Below are 16,127 nucleotides of genomic sequence, written 5' to 3'. Positions count from 1 at the left end.
TTCCCAACACCTGGCACCAGCCTGGCAGAATTAAAACCTCAGGGAATGTTTGCCAAATGAATGAGTTCCCTAAACAACCTTGTATTGTCCCAATTTTACAGATAAGTAATCCAAGGCTCAGAAAAAGAATAACTTACTCAGGGCCATGCAACTTCTAAGTGGCTGGGTTAGGTGTGGGGCCCAAGTCCAAGGCTCTTTCTTTTTATCTGTGGGCAGGGGGTAGTGGAGTGCTTCTGTGAGTGGCCCTGACTGTGTGCCTCTCCCCACCCCCAAGGCATCTGTCCTGTGAACCGGGACACCATAGACTACTTGCTTTCGAAGAATGGGAGTGGCAATGCCATCATCATCGTGGTTGGGGGCGCAGCGGAATCCCTTAGCTCCATGCCTGGCAAGAATGCAGTCACCCTGCGCAACCGCAAGGGCTTTGTGAAACTGGCCCTGCGTCATGGGTAAGAGCCTCCTGACACACACACGCACACAATGCATATACTCGTGCACATGTACGTACACATATATCCCTCCGAAGCTTTGCTTTGCCCAGGGCAACAACTCCTTGGCTCCTGGGGGCATGGCCTAGACCCCAGGAAGGCACAGAAGAGAGTTCACCATCCTGTGTGGGAGGAGAGGTTGGAGCCCAGACGTTCAGGCCAAGTTGTTCAAGTATAGCCTGGGTGTCTGGGTGGGGCACAAATGGAGCCTGTGTCCCCGGGCCCTTGCCAGTGGGCTGAGAAGCCAGGCTCATATGCAGGATTATGCCTTGGGTCCAAAATATGTCATGCTGCTAGGAGAGCAAGAGGCCAGGAAAGAGGATAGCATGGCTGGAAATATCAAGGAAGGCTTCCTGAAGGAGTGACACTGAGGATAGGCAGAGAGGAGCTGGGCAGCTTGGATTTCCGTGACCTTTTCTAGAAGACCAGAGGCACATTCTGTGTGGCCACTTGTTCAGCACATTTCATTTGACAAAGCACATTCACTTCTAAGTCCCCTTTGATTCCACAGCAATCTCGTAGGGGATGACATCCCCATTTTCCATTTGAGAAAACTGAGTAATGCTAAGTGATCCAGTTAGGGCCGTACTGTAAAATTCAGAGCCAAGCTCTTTGGACTCCAGGTCCACTGTTTTACTGCTCCCTCCACCCCACCATAACTGGGCTCTGGGCGACCCCAGGAGGAGGGTCCTGAGATGTCCAACCTCTACTGGAGATGTAGCTGGGTGTGAATGTAGCCTGCTGTCAATCATGAGCTGGGGATGATACTAACCACCTAGGCCCCACCCAGCCTTCCTCTGTCTCCTTAGGACATTACTTCAGACCTCAGAGGAGGCTGCTCTTCTGGGTCCACTCCTGTGCCAGGCACTGGGGACACAATCAGATCAGACCCAGTCCCTGCGTTCAGGGCAGGGGAAAGTGAGGAGGAACAGACAGTGACAACACAGCATGCTGAGAACTGTGACACAGAACCAGGAGAGGCTTAGGTTGGGCCTGGGACACGGAGAACTTCTCAGGAGTGGCAGGCCCTGAAGGATAAGAAAGAACAGGCATTTTAGAGCAGGGCTCTCCACCTTCCCTTTGCCTAGTTGTCTCAAAGCCCTGACATGCTCTCCAGTCACTAATGGGGACAGAGCGGGAGGGCCTGTCCGAACCTGGTAGTGAGGGGACACATGGTTTGGGATCCCCTGGGTGATTCTGGCACAGCCCTGGGGGAAGAGAGTTTGGCTAGCATCCAAAGCCTCTAGAGCCGACAGAAGGAACCGAAGCCCGTGATTGGGGTGTGACAGACCCTGGATTCTCTCTTTCTTGCAGAGCTGACCTGGTTCCCACTTACTCCTTTGGGGAGAATGAGGTCTACAAGCAGGTGATCTTTGAGGAGGGCTCCTGGGGCCGATGGGTCCAGAAGAAGTTCCAGAAGTACATTGGCTTCGCCCCATGTATCTTTCATGGCCGAGGCTTCTTCTCCTCTGACACCTGGGGGCTGGTGCCCTACTCCAAGCCTATCACCACTGTCGGTGAGCCCCGCTGCCTGTATGCCCTGAACTTGAGGTGCCACACCGCTAGTTAGTGATAGAGTTAGGATTCATATCCAGGCCATCGGCTCTGATGTCCGTGCTCTAAACTATGAAGACATGTTGGGTGCTGCCATGTGGGAATGATTAGTGGGAGGTGAGTGTGGGAAGATGGAGAATATTTCTACTACTGTGAGCCAAGCTGTGCAAGTAAGAAAGCAAGACCCAGCAGTTCTGTGTTTTCAGAACCCAGGAGTCTTATCAGGAAAGACCTTTTTACAGCAAAGACCAATAGCGGGTGTGAGAGGGATGTGCAAGGTGCTCTGGGGGTCATAGTGGACCCCAGGGAGGAGGTGACTTTTACACTGTTAGCTGAATAGGAATTGTCCAGCAAAAGAGGTGGGAGGAGAGAGTTTTGTCAGAAACAAAAGCCTAAGTAAAGTTCACGGAGTAAGATTGTATAGATTTTCGAGGAGCAGAAATAAAAAAAAAACAACATGACTGGAGCATAGTCCTGTGAGAAGTGTAGCAAAAAACTGGCTGCATTTGGCCCTCAGCTGTATTGTTTTGGGTTTATTTGGGGCCATTTAGAGGATTCCAAAGGATTACCTCTTGTAGATGGTGTGTGTGTGCGTGTGTATGTGTATTAATGGTTCACAAGCTAGAGCATGTGGGCCACAAGCCATGGACGTTAGGGGCCAAAGCTCACATAGATCTTTGAATTAATCAGGGCCAGGTGTTCTGCTTTGCACTTTAGACAGAGACTGACTTTTTGCATTTTAGGTCACATGACCAAGACTCATCCTTGACTCTTGTTATATATAAATTCCATACCCGATTTGATCTCTGTGAGGCAGCAGGGACATTTCCATGCTCGGGGTGGCTGGACAGGGAGAGGATCCTGTGGGCAATGTGAAGGAATTTGCTCTTCTCCTTCTACTTGAGGGTTTTGGGGAGGGGAGGTTTAGATTTGCATTTTAAAGTGACCCTCGGAGGTGCTGGATAGAAAATAAGTTAGAAGGGGCAAAAATGGAAGCCACAAGACCAGTCAGGAGGCTTTTGTGGTAGCTGGTGCCTTGGACCAAGGAAATGGAAGAGACTTGCAATGAACTTCGGGGAAATTTTAGAAGTGTCTTTGAGAGGACTTCATGATGAATTGAGTATGGAGATGAAACAGGATTAGGAAATGAAACACAGAGAGGTATGAATGTTGGTCTCCTCCCTCTTCCGCCCTTATCACACTTCTCAAAGCATGTCACGTTATTTCACAAAATCCTCAGCAAAGCCCCTGTGAGGAAGGTTCTCCATGTGATAGATGAGGAAACTAAGGCTCAGAGAGGTAAAGGGACTTGCCCAGAGCAGGGCAAAAGCGAAGCCATTCCCTGATCCCACAACTCTCGCAGGAGCTTCCAGCTGAGTGCAGTGGGTGCAGCCAGTCTTTATCCCACCTGCTGCTTAGTGGCTCTGTGGCCTTGGGCAGGTCCCTTCCCACCTCCCTGGGCCTCAGTCTTCTCATCTGCAAAAGGGACAACCTGAGATAGAGCACATTTGGCACTTGGTTGGCACGTAGCACAGGGTTGCTGCCATTGACATCATGGTGGACGCCCAGGGAGGGTGGGCCCAAATAGCATTGACTAACCAGAGGCCTCTGTCCCATTGCTGCAGTGGGTGAGCCCATCACCATCCCCAAGCTAGAGCACCCGACCCAGCAAGACATTGACCTGTACCACAGCATGTACATGGAGTCCCTGGTGAAGCTCTTCGACAAGCACAAGACCAAGTTCGGCCTCCCGGAGACCGAGGTCCTGGAGGTGAACTGAGCCAGCCCTCAGGCCAGCCGCTGGAGGAACCAGCTGCAAATCATTTTCTACCAAGTTCTCAACTGCTTTTTGTTCTGTAAATTTGGAAGCGTCATGGGTGTCTGTGGGTTATTTAAGAGAAATTATAATAATTTTGTTAAACCATTACAATGTTAGGTCTTTTTTAAGAAGGAAAAAGTGAGTATTTCAAGCTCTTTCGCTTCCAGTTTGTCCTGTTCTAGGTGGTGGCTAACACGTATGGGTCTTTATGGTTTCTCAACCAACCCCTCTTCTTCCTTTCCCAAAACTGCAGAGAAAACTCAGTCCTGGTGAATTGGGGAAGAAGAACAGCCATTAGTGACTCAGGCCAGTTAGAGTATTTATTTGTTCGTTGCCCCTGGAGGATGAGGGGCAGAAACTACTGCTAATACAAACACCTCTATTCCCAGCTACCTTGACTTGACAGCAGGACTAGTCCCTCTTGCCAAGGGGAAGACTCAAAGGACACAATTGTCCCATTTTGAAGAGTGCAGTGATGAGCATCTGGACTGTTCCAATTTGATTCTCCTTTCTGCCACTCCCCACACCTCCAGTCTTTCAAATCTGAGCCTGGACTGGCCTCCAAAGTGACAATGAGGGTGGTGATGACCCTGTGCTGGGGAACAGGGCTGTCCCAGATGTGCCATCTCGTGGATTATCCAGCTGCCACATTCTGGTTGGAGTGACTGGTTTTCCTCAGGGGGCTGATGGCACGGCCCCAGCACTGACCTAGCCTTCATCTAGAAGAATTCCATACTTCCAGTGGCTTCGGTTTGCTTAACCACACCCCAAGTGTGGGCGTGAGGAAGGGGTCCCTCTTCCTGTTCACAGAGGGGCTTGACATTCTAAATAGCAGATTGGTTCCAGAACAGTCGGCCCCCAAACCCAAGCCTCATATATGTGTGCCTTTCTGAGAAGGTGAGGGCCAGAGAAGAAACCAAGCCCTTCCTATGTGTGTTCTGTTTTCTCTTGATGAGATCATTGTACCATGTCAGACTTTTGTATATTCTTAAACAAATAAATAAAAACAAGCATCCTCTATGAGTTCTTGCTGGGGATACATCTGCATCACTTGGGGAGATCATGGCCCCAGCCAGGCCACCTGCCAAGCCCTCTCCCCCTTCCTCCTTTGGCCCATGTGACCCTGTATGGTATATTAGTTTTCTGTTGCTGTGTAACAAATTACTCCAACACTTAGTGGCTTCAAACAACACTGTGCCCACCGTTTCTGAGAGTTGAGAAGCAGCTTAGCTGGGCCCTCTGCTTCAGGGTCTCTCATAAGGCTGTAGCCAAGGTATCCATTGGGCTGCAGCATATCAAGGCTTGACTGAGGGAGGATCCACTTCCAAGGTTATTCATGTTGTTGTGGGCAGGATTCACCTCCTCACTGGCTGTTGACTAGAGGCCATTTTCAGTTCTTTGCCACATGGGCCCTTTCATAGAGTAACTCACAGCATAGCAGCTGGCTCCATCAGAGTTAGTAAACAAGACACATCAGAAAAGAGAGTGCAAGACAGAAATCAGTCTTTTATAACCTCATTTTGGAAATGATAACCTGTCACTTTTGCCATATTCTCTTCATCAGATGCAAGTCACAAAGTCCAATTCACCCTCAAGGATTACACACAGAGTGAATACAGCAGGCAAGGATCCTTGGAGTCACCCGACAGTACCTACCACATGTGCTAAAGGGCTGCTGTCCAGCTGTAAGGTCCTGGAGCGGCTGAGCCATAAAGGTCCCAATGGATTGCTCAAACTGTGTTCCTTGCCCCTGGCCTCATTTATACCATGAAGGGGGAGACTTGGCCTGCTGTCACTTTAGTGCTTTCATGCCACACCCTGGTCTCACAAAATACCACCACTCTCTGTTCTGATTCCACTCAATTCAGTGGGTACTAGGCACCTGGGAACCCTTCCCAGCTGAGACTAAAGGACCCCATTCCGACTTTCCCACTGCCTGAATGCCTGTCCTTGCCATTTATCCACCTCAGGGACCACTTCTCTGTGCCAGAAACTGTGAGCAAGCTCCTTGGGAACAGAAACAAACATTGGAAAACAGCTGAGCCCAGGACAGTCAGAACTGTGACAGACATGCCTCTACCCCCAACCTGGGGTGCCTCATTGAGCTGGGATCCTGATGCCTGAGCCAAGACTCAAAAGGTGACTGAAAATTTGACAGGAAAGAGTTGAAGGGCAGAGCAGCAAGTGCAGAGGGAGGAAACAGTGTTGCTGATTTGAACGACCAAGATGTGGCAGTAGAGGGGTCTGCAGAGGGGTCTGCTGTGGGGCTTCTCTTGGAAGAGCGGGCAGCTGGCTCCTCCAAAGGTTCTCAGGTGGGCAGGAGGCCAGGGCAGAGAGAGGAGGTGCCCTGGAAGAGCCAACAACGGCTGGATGCTGTAGCACCAGGCAGGCCTCAGGCCACAGAGCCCAGGTCAGAAGACATATACTTTAGGATGGAGGAAAGGCCTGTTATCTGATGAGTCTCAGCTCCACCCCAGCCTCAGCCTGAGACTAGCCATGACCCCTCAGCCTCTGGTTCCTGGCTAGGCCCTGGCCCTAATCTAAGCCACCCCACAAACATAGGCCATTATTCTTAGCATTAATTTTGTGAAGACTGAACACCTTCTATATGCTAAAGAACTCCACCATCTCTGCCTAAGGACAGCGACAATAATCAGGTCCCAAATCTCAGAGGGGTCACCTCACCCAGGGCAATGTATATCTAGCAGGAACCTGTACAAAGCAGTGTGTGGGGAACTCTGGGTAAATGCTGTAGACATTGCCTTGGGTTGGGAGTTGTTGCCTTGGGAGAATGAACTGGAATCTCCTTTTCCTCTGCCTTTGGGTAGTGTGGGTGGAGCTGCAATCTCAGCCTGAATGTCATCAATTCCATGATTCTGCTTGTTGTTCCCAGATATGGCCACCAGGAGGCACTGAAGCGACTTCTGAAGCAAGTGCCGCACAGCTTCCTAAGCCTGCCTTCCACATTTTGACACTTATTCTACCCTAGCTAGAAGCTAGAGATAGTAAAATCACAGACTCTCAAAAGCTCAGAGCTAAACAGGAATTTAGCTTCCATGTACAGCAACTCCTCTTAATCTGGGAAATGGCGCAGAGAGGCCAAGTGCCTTAACTCTAATCACATAGCAAATCAACATTTACCACATGCCTCCTCATGACAGGGAATGAGGGGTTCCAAAGTGAATGTCCCTTGTTCTTAGGTGTTTATAATGTAACAAGAAAGGCAGAAATGTAAAGCACTTACTTTTTTAAAAACTTTGCCTCCTTTTATAGTTCCTACCTAGGTTCTAAATGTCACTACTGCCCACCAGTCAGCAAAACCAGTCATTCAGTCACAATGGACTCTTTTCCCCTCCTCCTTCCTTACCTGACTCCAACACCTGCCTGCTGATGCTACTGCTGAAAATTTTGTCTCTCAAACTATTTCCTCCTTTATCATATTTAACAACATATACTCATGAGTGTGGGATGATCCAACCTGTGACATTGCCATTACCAGCTGCATTACTATGTCACTTAACCTCTCTGAGCCTCAGCTGCCTCATCTGTAAAATGGTAATAGTCTATATTCCTGAATAAATGAGAGAATATATATCTAAATATATGGTATGTAAATGAAAAGTATTCATCCCGGGGCTTGACCTCTAGTCCCTCTACAGGAAGTGATAGCTGTGATCACGGTCATCATCACACCCTCAGCTGGGGTTCTCTGACATATTGAATTGAGCTCCCTGTTTCCAGACTGCTTTCCAGTTCACTATTTCAGCCTTCCTTCCTTTTTATAAGTAAAAGTTTTATTGAGATGTAATTCGCATATCATAAAGTCTATCCTTTTTAAGTAAATTCAGTGGGTTTTAGCATATTCGCAAAGTCATACATCAATTACTACTCTCTAATTCCAGAACAATTTTATCAACTCCAAAGAAATCCTATGTTCATTAGTAGTTACTCCTTATTATACCCTCACCCTTATCTCCTGGCTAATCACTAATCACTAATTTACTTTTTGTCTATAAGAATTTGCCTATTTGGGAAATTTCATATGAATATGTGGCCTTTTGTGTCTGTCTTCTTTCACTTAGCATAATGTTTTTGAGTGCATCCATAGTGTAGCTTAGATCATGAATCAAAGGTATCATTTGTTCTTTGAAGCACAGGTTTTAATCTTGATGTAATCAAGTTTATCTAGTTTTCTTTTTGTAGTGTGTTTATGTATCTAAGAAGCCATGGCCTAATCCAAGACCACAAATATTTGCTCCTATGTTTCCTTCTAAAAGTTTTAGAGTTTTTAGCTGTTACATTGGGATAGCTGGACTGGTCTCAGTTAATTTTTTTTTTTTTTTTTAATGTGGTTGAAGGTAGACTCCAACTTCATTCTTTTGCATTGGATATCCAGTTATCTCAGCACCATTTGTTGAAAGATTATTCTTTCTTACTGAATTGTCTTGGCACTTTGTCAAAAATCAACTGATCACAAATTTAAGGATTTATTTCTGAGTTTTCAGCTTCATTTCAGTGATCTATATTTGTATACAGCACTTACTTCAGTACCACACTGCCTTGATCACCTTTGCAATAAATTTAGAAATTGGCAAGTGTGAGTCCTAACTTTTTTTTTTTTTTTGCGATTGTTTTGGTTATTCTGTGTCTCCTTGCATTTGAATATGATTTTTAGGATCCACTTAATGTCTGCAAAAAAAGGCAGCTAAGATTTTGATAGGGGTTTCATTTGCATTTATAGATTGATTTGGTGAATATTGCCATTTTAACAATATTAAGTCTTCTGGATGTCTTTCCATTTATCTGGGTTTTCTTTACTTTCTTTCAATAGTGTTTTGTAGTTTTCAGTGTGCAAGTTTAAATTTCTGTTAAATTTATTCTTAAACATTTTTCTCTTTTAATGCTATTGTAAGTGGAATTATTTCTTAATTTCATTTCCACATTGCCAAATTAATGTACAGAAATATAATTGGTTTTTGCATATCGATCTTGTATCTTACAACTTTATGGAACCCCTTTTATTAGTTCTCATCATGTATTATACAAAATCACATCATGTGTGAATAGAGATAGTTTTACTTCTCACTTTCCATTTGGATGCCTTTGTTTCTTTTTCTTGCCAAATTGCCCTGGGTAGAACTTCCAGTACAACGTTGAATAGAAGAGGAGAGATCAGATATCCCTGTCTCGTTACCGATCTTAAAGTGTTCGGGAAAGCTTTTGGTCTTTCACCATTAAGTACGTTTGTTAGCTGCTGGCAGCTTTCTTTACTAGGTTGTGGAAGTTTTCTTACAGTCTTAGTTTTTTGAACATTTTTATCACGAAAGGATGTTAGATTTTGTCAGATACTTTTTCTGCATCTACTGAAATAATCATATGGTTTCTGTCCTTTATTCTATTAATATGGTATATTAATTAATGGATTTGTGCATGTTAAAGCAACCTTACATTCTTAGTAAAATTCAAGTTGGTCATGTGTAAATCTTTTTTGTGTGTTTGGATTTCATTCATTAGTATTTTGTTTGCTATTTCTAGATCTATATTCATTATGGGGTAAAGGATGTTGGTCTATAGTTTTCCTGTCTTTGCCTGGTTTTGGTATTACGGGTCATGCTGGCCTCAGAATAATTTGGGAAGTCTTTTCTTCTAGCCTTGGAAGAATTTGTGAAGGATTGGTATTAATTTTTCTTTAAATATTTGGTAGAATTTAACCATGAAGCCATCTGGGACTGGGCTTTTCTTTGTGAAAAGTTCTTGAATCAGTTTTGGTAATTCGTGTGTTTCTAGGAATTTGTCCATTTCATTTGATAGTCTAATTTTTTGATACTCAATTGTTCATAGTACTCCCTTATAATCCTTTGTATTTCTGAAAGGCTGGTAGTGATGTCCCTTCTTTAAGTTCTGAATTTAGTAATTTAAGGCTTCTCTCAATTTTTTTTTTTTTTGATTATCTAGCTAAAGATTTTTCAATTTAATTAATCTTTTCAAAGAGTCAACTTTGGTTTCATTCATTTTATCTGTTATTTTTCTATTCTCTATATTATTTATTTGTGCTTTAATTTTTACTATCTCCTTCCTTGCTTTGGGTTAGTTTGCTCTTCTATTTTTTAAAGTAGAAGATTATGTTATTAATTTGAGCTTTCTTTTCTTTTTTAATTTAGGTGTTTACATCTATAGGATTCCCTCTTTAGCTGCATTAGCTGCATCCCCTAGGTTTTCATGTGATGTTTTTGTTTCATTCATCTTAAAGTTTTTCCTAATTTCTCCATTGATCCTTTGGTTATTTAAGAGTATGTTGCTCAATTTTTACATATTTGCTATTTCCCCAAATTCCTTTTTGTCATTTATTTCTAATTTTATTTCATTGTAGTTATAGAATATACTCTGTATGATTTTAATCTCTTTTCATTTATTGAAACTTCTTTTATGACCTAATATATGGTCTATCCTAGAGAATGTTCCATGTGCATTTGAGAAAAATGTGTATTCTGTTCCTGTTATTGGACTCTTATGGATGTAGATGTCTATTAGGTCGGGTTGGTTTACAGGGTTGTTCGAGTCTTGTTTCCTTGTCAATCTTCTGCATAGTCATTCTATCCATTACTGAAAGTGGGGTATTGGAATCCTCAACTACTGTTGAATTATTTTTCCTTTCAGTTCTGTAAGTTTTGCTTCATGTATTTTGGGACTCTGCTATTATGTGCATATATGTTTATAACTTACCTTCCTGACAGAGTCACCTTTTTATCACTTTAAAATGCCCTTCTCTGTCTCTTGTAACAATTTTCGTCTTAATATCTATTTTGCATAGACTATATCAGTATAGCTACCCCAGCTCTCTTTTGGTTACTGTTTGCATGAAATATCTTCTATTCTTTTCAATCTGTTTGTGTCTTTGAATATGATGTGTGTCTCATCAGAAAGTAGATGTGTGGATTTTTTAAAAATCCAACATTATTGTGTTGGATTTTTAAAAAATCCACACATCTACTTTCTGTCTTCTGATTGAAGTATTAAGTCTGTTTGTATAGAATGTAATTACTGGTTGGCTTTACATTGGTCATTTTACTATTTATTTTCTGTGTGTCTTATGTCTTTTTGTTCCACTCTTCTCCAACCCTGCCTTCTTTTGTGTTAAACATGTATTTTTTAATATACTATTTTAATTCTCTTATTTTTCATTTACTGTGTGTTTGTAAGTTATTTTCTTAGTGGTTACCCTGAAGATTTCAATTTACATCTTAATTTAAAACAGTTAATCTAGTTCAGATTAATACCAACTTAATTTCTCCAACTTTTAGGCAGGCCGACCTCAGAGAAAAGAGGGACAGGCCACACATTGTAATGATGTAGTGAGTTGAATAATGGCCCGCAGAATGACTTTTACATGTCCTAACCCCTGGAACCTGTGACTGTGACTTTATTTTTAAAAAAGGTCTTTGCAGATACAATTAAGGATTTCGGGGTGAGATAATTCTTGGCAATCTGGGTGGATCCTAAATCCAATGACAAGTGTCCTTATGAGAGAAAAAGAAAAGACATGAGGAAAAGGGGAGAAGGCCACGTGAAAGAGGCAGAGATGAGAATTATACTGCCAAGAACCAAGGAATACCTGGCACCACAGGAAGTTGGAAGACACAGGGATGGATTTTCCCCTAGAATCTTTGAGGGAGCACAGCCCTCCTAGCTCCTTGATTTTGGACTTCTCGCAATCAGAACTATGAGAGAATAAATTTCTATTGCTTTAAACCAGCCAGTTTATGCCTTAAACTAATACAAACAGTGACTTTCAATATATTTATATCACCTAATAGTTGTACCAGTGTGTGGCAGAGTCTGATCTTCTCACCAATAAAATATTTCACTTACCTGTGCATGGGATGGGCTGCAACTTTGGAAGATACTTTTTTCTAATACGTCTGAGAGGGTGGAAGAAATTCCCACTCAGTGGGTTATAATAGGATCACTAGGAGGAGAAAAATAGAAATTTTCCCCACCTCTCAGCTACAACCGCAATTTTCATAACAAAGCCTCTGCCTCATATATCTTCCAAACTTCTTTTTCATAATCCTGTTTCCCTTCCTTGTAAACTCTTTTCCAAGATATTTTTCACCTCTTACTGCTTAGGGAGTTTTGGTTTGTGTATTTTCACCTAATATTTTTATCATGCATACAGTTTTATCTCCTACATTTTTTACGTAACATTAAATCACACTTGCACACATTTAACAAGTTCCTTTTCACAGTTCTAAAATATAAAATAATTTTTGAGAACTAATTACTTTTGATGAAAACTGATACAAAGTATTTCTCCTCTAATTAAACATGAATGAGGTCTATGGCCATGCCACCCTGAACAAGCCCGATGTCTGATCTCGGAAGCTAAGTAGGGGCAGGCCTGGTTAGTACTTGGATGGAAGACCACCTAGGAAGACCAGGTGCTGTAGGCATAAATAATAATAAATAATAAAAAATAAATAAACAAACATGAATGATACATATTTTAATGTATAAATATATAAAATATATTTAGAAAATAAATCTGACTTCACTTTATAAAGAAAATTTAAAATATATGCTAGAACATTCTTTCTTTAGAATCAGTAAACTGTAAGATTAATAACATTGGAGTCAGACTGCTTTCAAATCACAACTCAGTAATGGGAGAAACGTGACCTTGGGCAGGTACCAGCACTCTTACCTTTGTCTTAATCTCATAGCACTGTTGTGAATACACAGAAACTGCTTACAATGATGCCTAGCACATACCAGCACTCCTTTTATCTGAAAAAGTTCCTCAGTCTCTCCTTGACTATCATGACCTTGACAATCTTGAAGATTACAGGCCAGACATTCTGTAGAATACCACTTAGTTTTGTTATGTCTAATCTTTCCTCATGATTGATTCAGATTATCCATCTTTAGTAGAAATATCACAGAAATGATGATGGAATCTTTCTTTTCACTGTATCCTATCAGGTGGTGATTTCAATTTGTCTTACAGGTGATGTTCCCTTTGATCACTTGATTAAGGTGATCAGGCTTTTACGCTGTCATGTTACTCTTTTTCCACACTTTGACACTATGTAATATCTTTTTCTTTATAAAGCAGCTTATTATTGATTGATATTCATAAAGACTCATGGATTCCTATTTATTTAATGGGCTATAAGCTGTTCTACTATTATTTATTTCAATGCTCAAACTGCCCCAGATTTGGCCAGTGGAGTACCTTCAAATTGACTTCCGTGTCCTTTTGACATGTGTCCATTACTTTTTTTTTTTGAGTACTTCCTTACTTTCTGGCACAACTAAATGTCCTAGGATCATGTTGTACTTGTCATGGCCCATTCCTGGAACTCAGACACTTCTCCAAAGAATCTTGGTTCCTCTTAGTAGAGGATGGTATTTAGAAATCAAGATCTGGGTAATTTTAGTCTGTCACCATGGGATTCATCCTAGTTTTCTCTCTTCCTGTATTTGTAATGCCCCCCGCCCCTTTTCTGATAGAGAAAAAACTGACTCCTGTTATCCCATTAAAAAACAAGAGAATAGGCCCCAAATGGAGTCATTTTATGCTAAATCCCACATCAACAAACCAAGGCTTCACTTAATTACAATTTCAGCCTCTCCCAGAAATAGAATCTTAAACCAGTCAATCAGGAATCACCTGATCAGCACTAGCAAAGTAATCTGCCTGATAGATCCCTGTATCCCAAAAAGCAAGAGACCTTGTCACAACCAATCCGCTTTTTGCTAGTATAACTTCCTTGTTCCTGCTGCCTTCTGCCTATATAATCTTTGATTTTGTACAGCTCTTTAGAGCTCCTTTATCTCTGCTAGGTGGGATGCTATGTGCTTCGTGAATCGTTGAACAAAGCCATTACGATTTTGAAGATGTACTCAGTTGCATTTTGCTTTGTAACAATTCTTAATATATTTATTTGGTCAATCAGTCTGTAAGTAACCTATCTCCCATCATTGCTGTTGTCCTCCATCCTCACTGCAGTTCTGATGCTCTCCTTACCAGGGCTGGCTTCATGGGATCCACCTATGCAGTTGCACCAGACCCGGGGCTTAGAGGGGCCTCACACTTGATATAATGCTGCTGCCTTCACAAATTATGGAACCAATCCTCTACTTGTCCTGCTTGGACTCCACCACTTTGCTCTAGGCTGGCCTCACACATGGACATCGTATTCACCCACTCTAGTTGGTTCCCAATCTTGTGTCAGGATCTCCTCTTCCACCCACTTCTGGCCCTGTGTGGACATCTTCACCTTGCTCTGGTTCTGACTCCCTGCCCTGGGCCACCAAACCAGCCCCCATCCTGTGCTTACCCTGACCTAGTTCTTGGCCCCACCCTAAGGGCTTTTGGACTAAACTATTCAGGAAGAAAAAGAGGAATTTTTATCCTTTGGATTTTTGCATGTATACTTTGCTGTTGATGGGAGTAAGATTCTCATCCTTTTGGTAAAATCCAGAGTCTTAAATAGTGTATTTCAAGTAATGCAGGAAGTGTGGTATGGGGAACAGAGTCCTGGCCCAGGAGGCAAGAGACCTGGGTTCACAAGTCAATCTGCTGTTAAGTACCATGAGAATTTAGGCAGTTCATTTTCATTTTCAGAGCCTCTTTTCAGGCTGCTGTAAAACTGGGGCAAAATACCTACTTCAAAAGATCCTGTGGGGATTGACCACAGTAATGTCTGTGCTTACCTTTATTTAGCAAAAATTAATTCTCTTTAATCCCCAGGGAAACCTGTAGGGGAGGAAATCGATTTGCCTAAAATCATCAGCCAATAAGCTGCAGGCCCAGAAAAATCTTGTGTTTTCTGCCTTCTGGCTTGGAGCTCTCTGTCACACCGCTTTACAAGCAGAATGCTCATTCTCAGGAACCCTGTGAAACCATGCTTGCCTTGGGGCATGAACAAGGGAACTCAGGCATCCTTTGAGCTCTTTTGTTCCCAGGAGCTTAGCCATATTCCTTTCTTTTAATTGTCTTCTGACTCAACAAAGTAAAGTCACAATTTATTGTTACCATTTTCACTACTCCACCCACCCCTGAATTCACTCTTCACATAGCAGACAAAATGACATTTCTAAAATGTAAATTAGGTCATGTCACTTCTCTGCTTAGACCCTTGTCCATGCACCTCAAAGGCATACTCCACAGGGGCTGAACACCTGGCAGGTTCTGGCCCCTGCCACAATCTCCAATTTCATTCTGTGCCATCAAGGCTGGTTTAAAACTTCAGAGTCTCTAAGTACTAAAAAGATAATGTTACTTCTGCTGTGTAAAAGTCCAAACAAAAGCAAACTAAACTGTAAAATAAATTGAAGGAGGTCTTTGATTTTATTTTTGAAATATTAATTTCTTTCAAAAAAAAAAAAGTTCTTTTTCTCCTCCTCTGCCCTAGCTGCCTCCCTTGGCCTACTCCAGCCTGGCCTCTTTTAGGTCCTTCGATGCTGCATGCTCATCCAGATTATTCCTCAAATTGCACCTCTTGCTCTCACTAGCCTCCATTGTCCAGTTAACTCCTATTCATCCTTCAGACCTCACTGTAAAAGTCAGTTCCCAGGGAAAACTTTCTCTGGGTGACTCCCAGTAAACCAGTCCCCTGGATTAGATGCACTTAATCCGCTGGCCCATGAATTCCCAAGCTCATGTGCTCAAATTGGCATGTTAATGTTCTATGGCAGTGTGAAAAACACCGGAATTGAGGAAAGAGTGCCAGTCTTGGGGGCAAGAAGCCCGAGTTTTTGTCTCAGTCTTGGTACAAACTTGGTGTGACCATGGGTCAGTTCATTTCTTCTCTCTGGAGCTGTGTCCAGTGAAGGTGATATAGAGGCCCGTGTCATCCAAACATTCACTTACACAGACATTCAACCATTTATTCACTGATTTCGTTCATTCAGTCAGTCATTTCTCATTGAAGCCTATGGAGCATGTCCTGTGGGTCAGGATGCTAGGGAATCAGAACAAAATCAAAAGCAAGAATTCATGGTAGAGTGGGTGAGACAAACATACACTGCTTAGTATATGACTAGGCACATGTATATGTGTCCTAATGAGAGGTCAGGCAGCTGCTTTGGGAGCCCAGAACGGGTAGCAATTAGTTCAGATTTAGAGAGTCTTTTTCAAAAAAGTCACCTTGAAGGTTGAGAAAGGAGAGAGAGAAATGCTGCCCAGGGACCTGCCTCTCAGGCAGTGTGTGCAGACTCTTTGGGTACTAGCCTCTTTGTTTTCCAATTCTCACCTGGCCTTC

At 42.7% G+C, this 16,127-nt stretch overlaps 1 protein-coding gene and 1 pseudogene across 1 annotated transcript in view; both read left to right on the top strand.

Moving 5' to 3' along the window:
* The window catches only part of DGAT2 (diacylglycerol O-acyltransferase 2), a 32,201-nt gene extending 27,317 nt beyond the window's left edge, over positions 1-4,884 (top strand). Inside the window, exons 6-8 of the mRNA XM_011368400.2 lie at positions 275-449; positions 1,803-2,005; positions 3,668-4,884. Coding sequence (XP_011366702.1) covers positions 275-449; positions 1,803-2,005; positions 3,668-3,822 — 533 coding nt within the window. The 3' untranslated portion in view covers positions 3,823-4,884. The remainder of the gene's footprint in view (positions 1-274; positions 450-1,802; positions 2,006-3,667) is intronic.
* Positions 4,885-12,195: 7,311 nt separating this feature from the next.
* On the top strand, positions 12,196-12,311 carry LOC111744828 (annotated as a pseudogene).
* The last annotated feature ends 3,816 nt before the right edge of the window (positions 12,312-16,127 follow it).

This window comes from Pteropus vampyrus, unplaced genomic scaffold (genome assembly GCF_000151845.1).
Source record: "Pteropus vampyrus isolate Shadow unplaced genomic scaffold, Pvam_2.0 Scaffold141, whole genome shotgun sequence".
Taxonomy (NCBI): Eukaryota; Metazoa; Chordata; class Mammalia; order Chiroptera; family Pteropodidae; genus Pteropus; species Pteropus vampyrus.
Note: the sequence above shows the minus strand (reverse complement) of the source record. Positions and strands in the feature narration are given on the sequence as shown.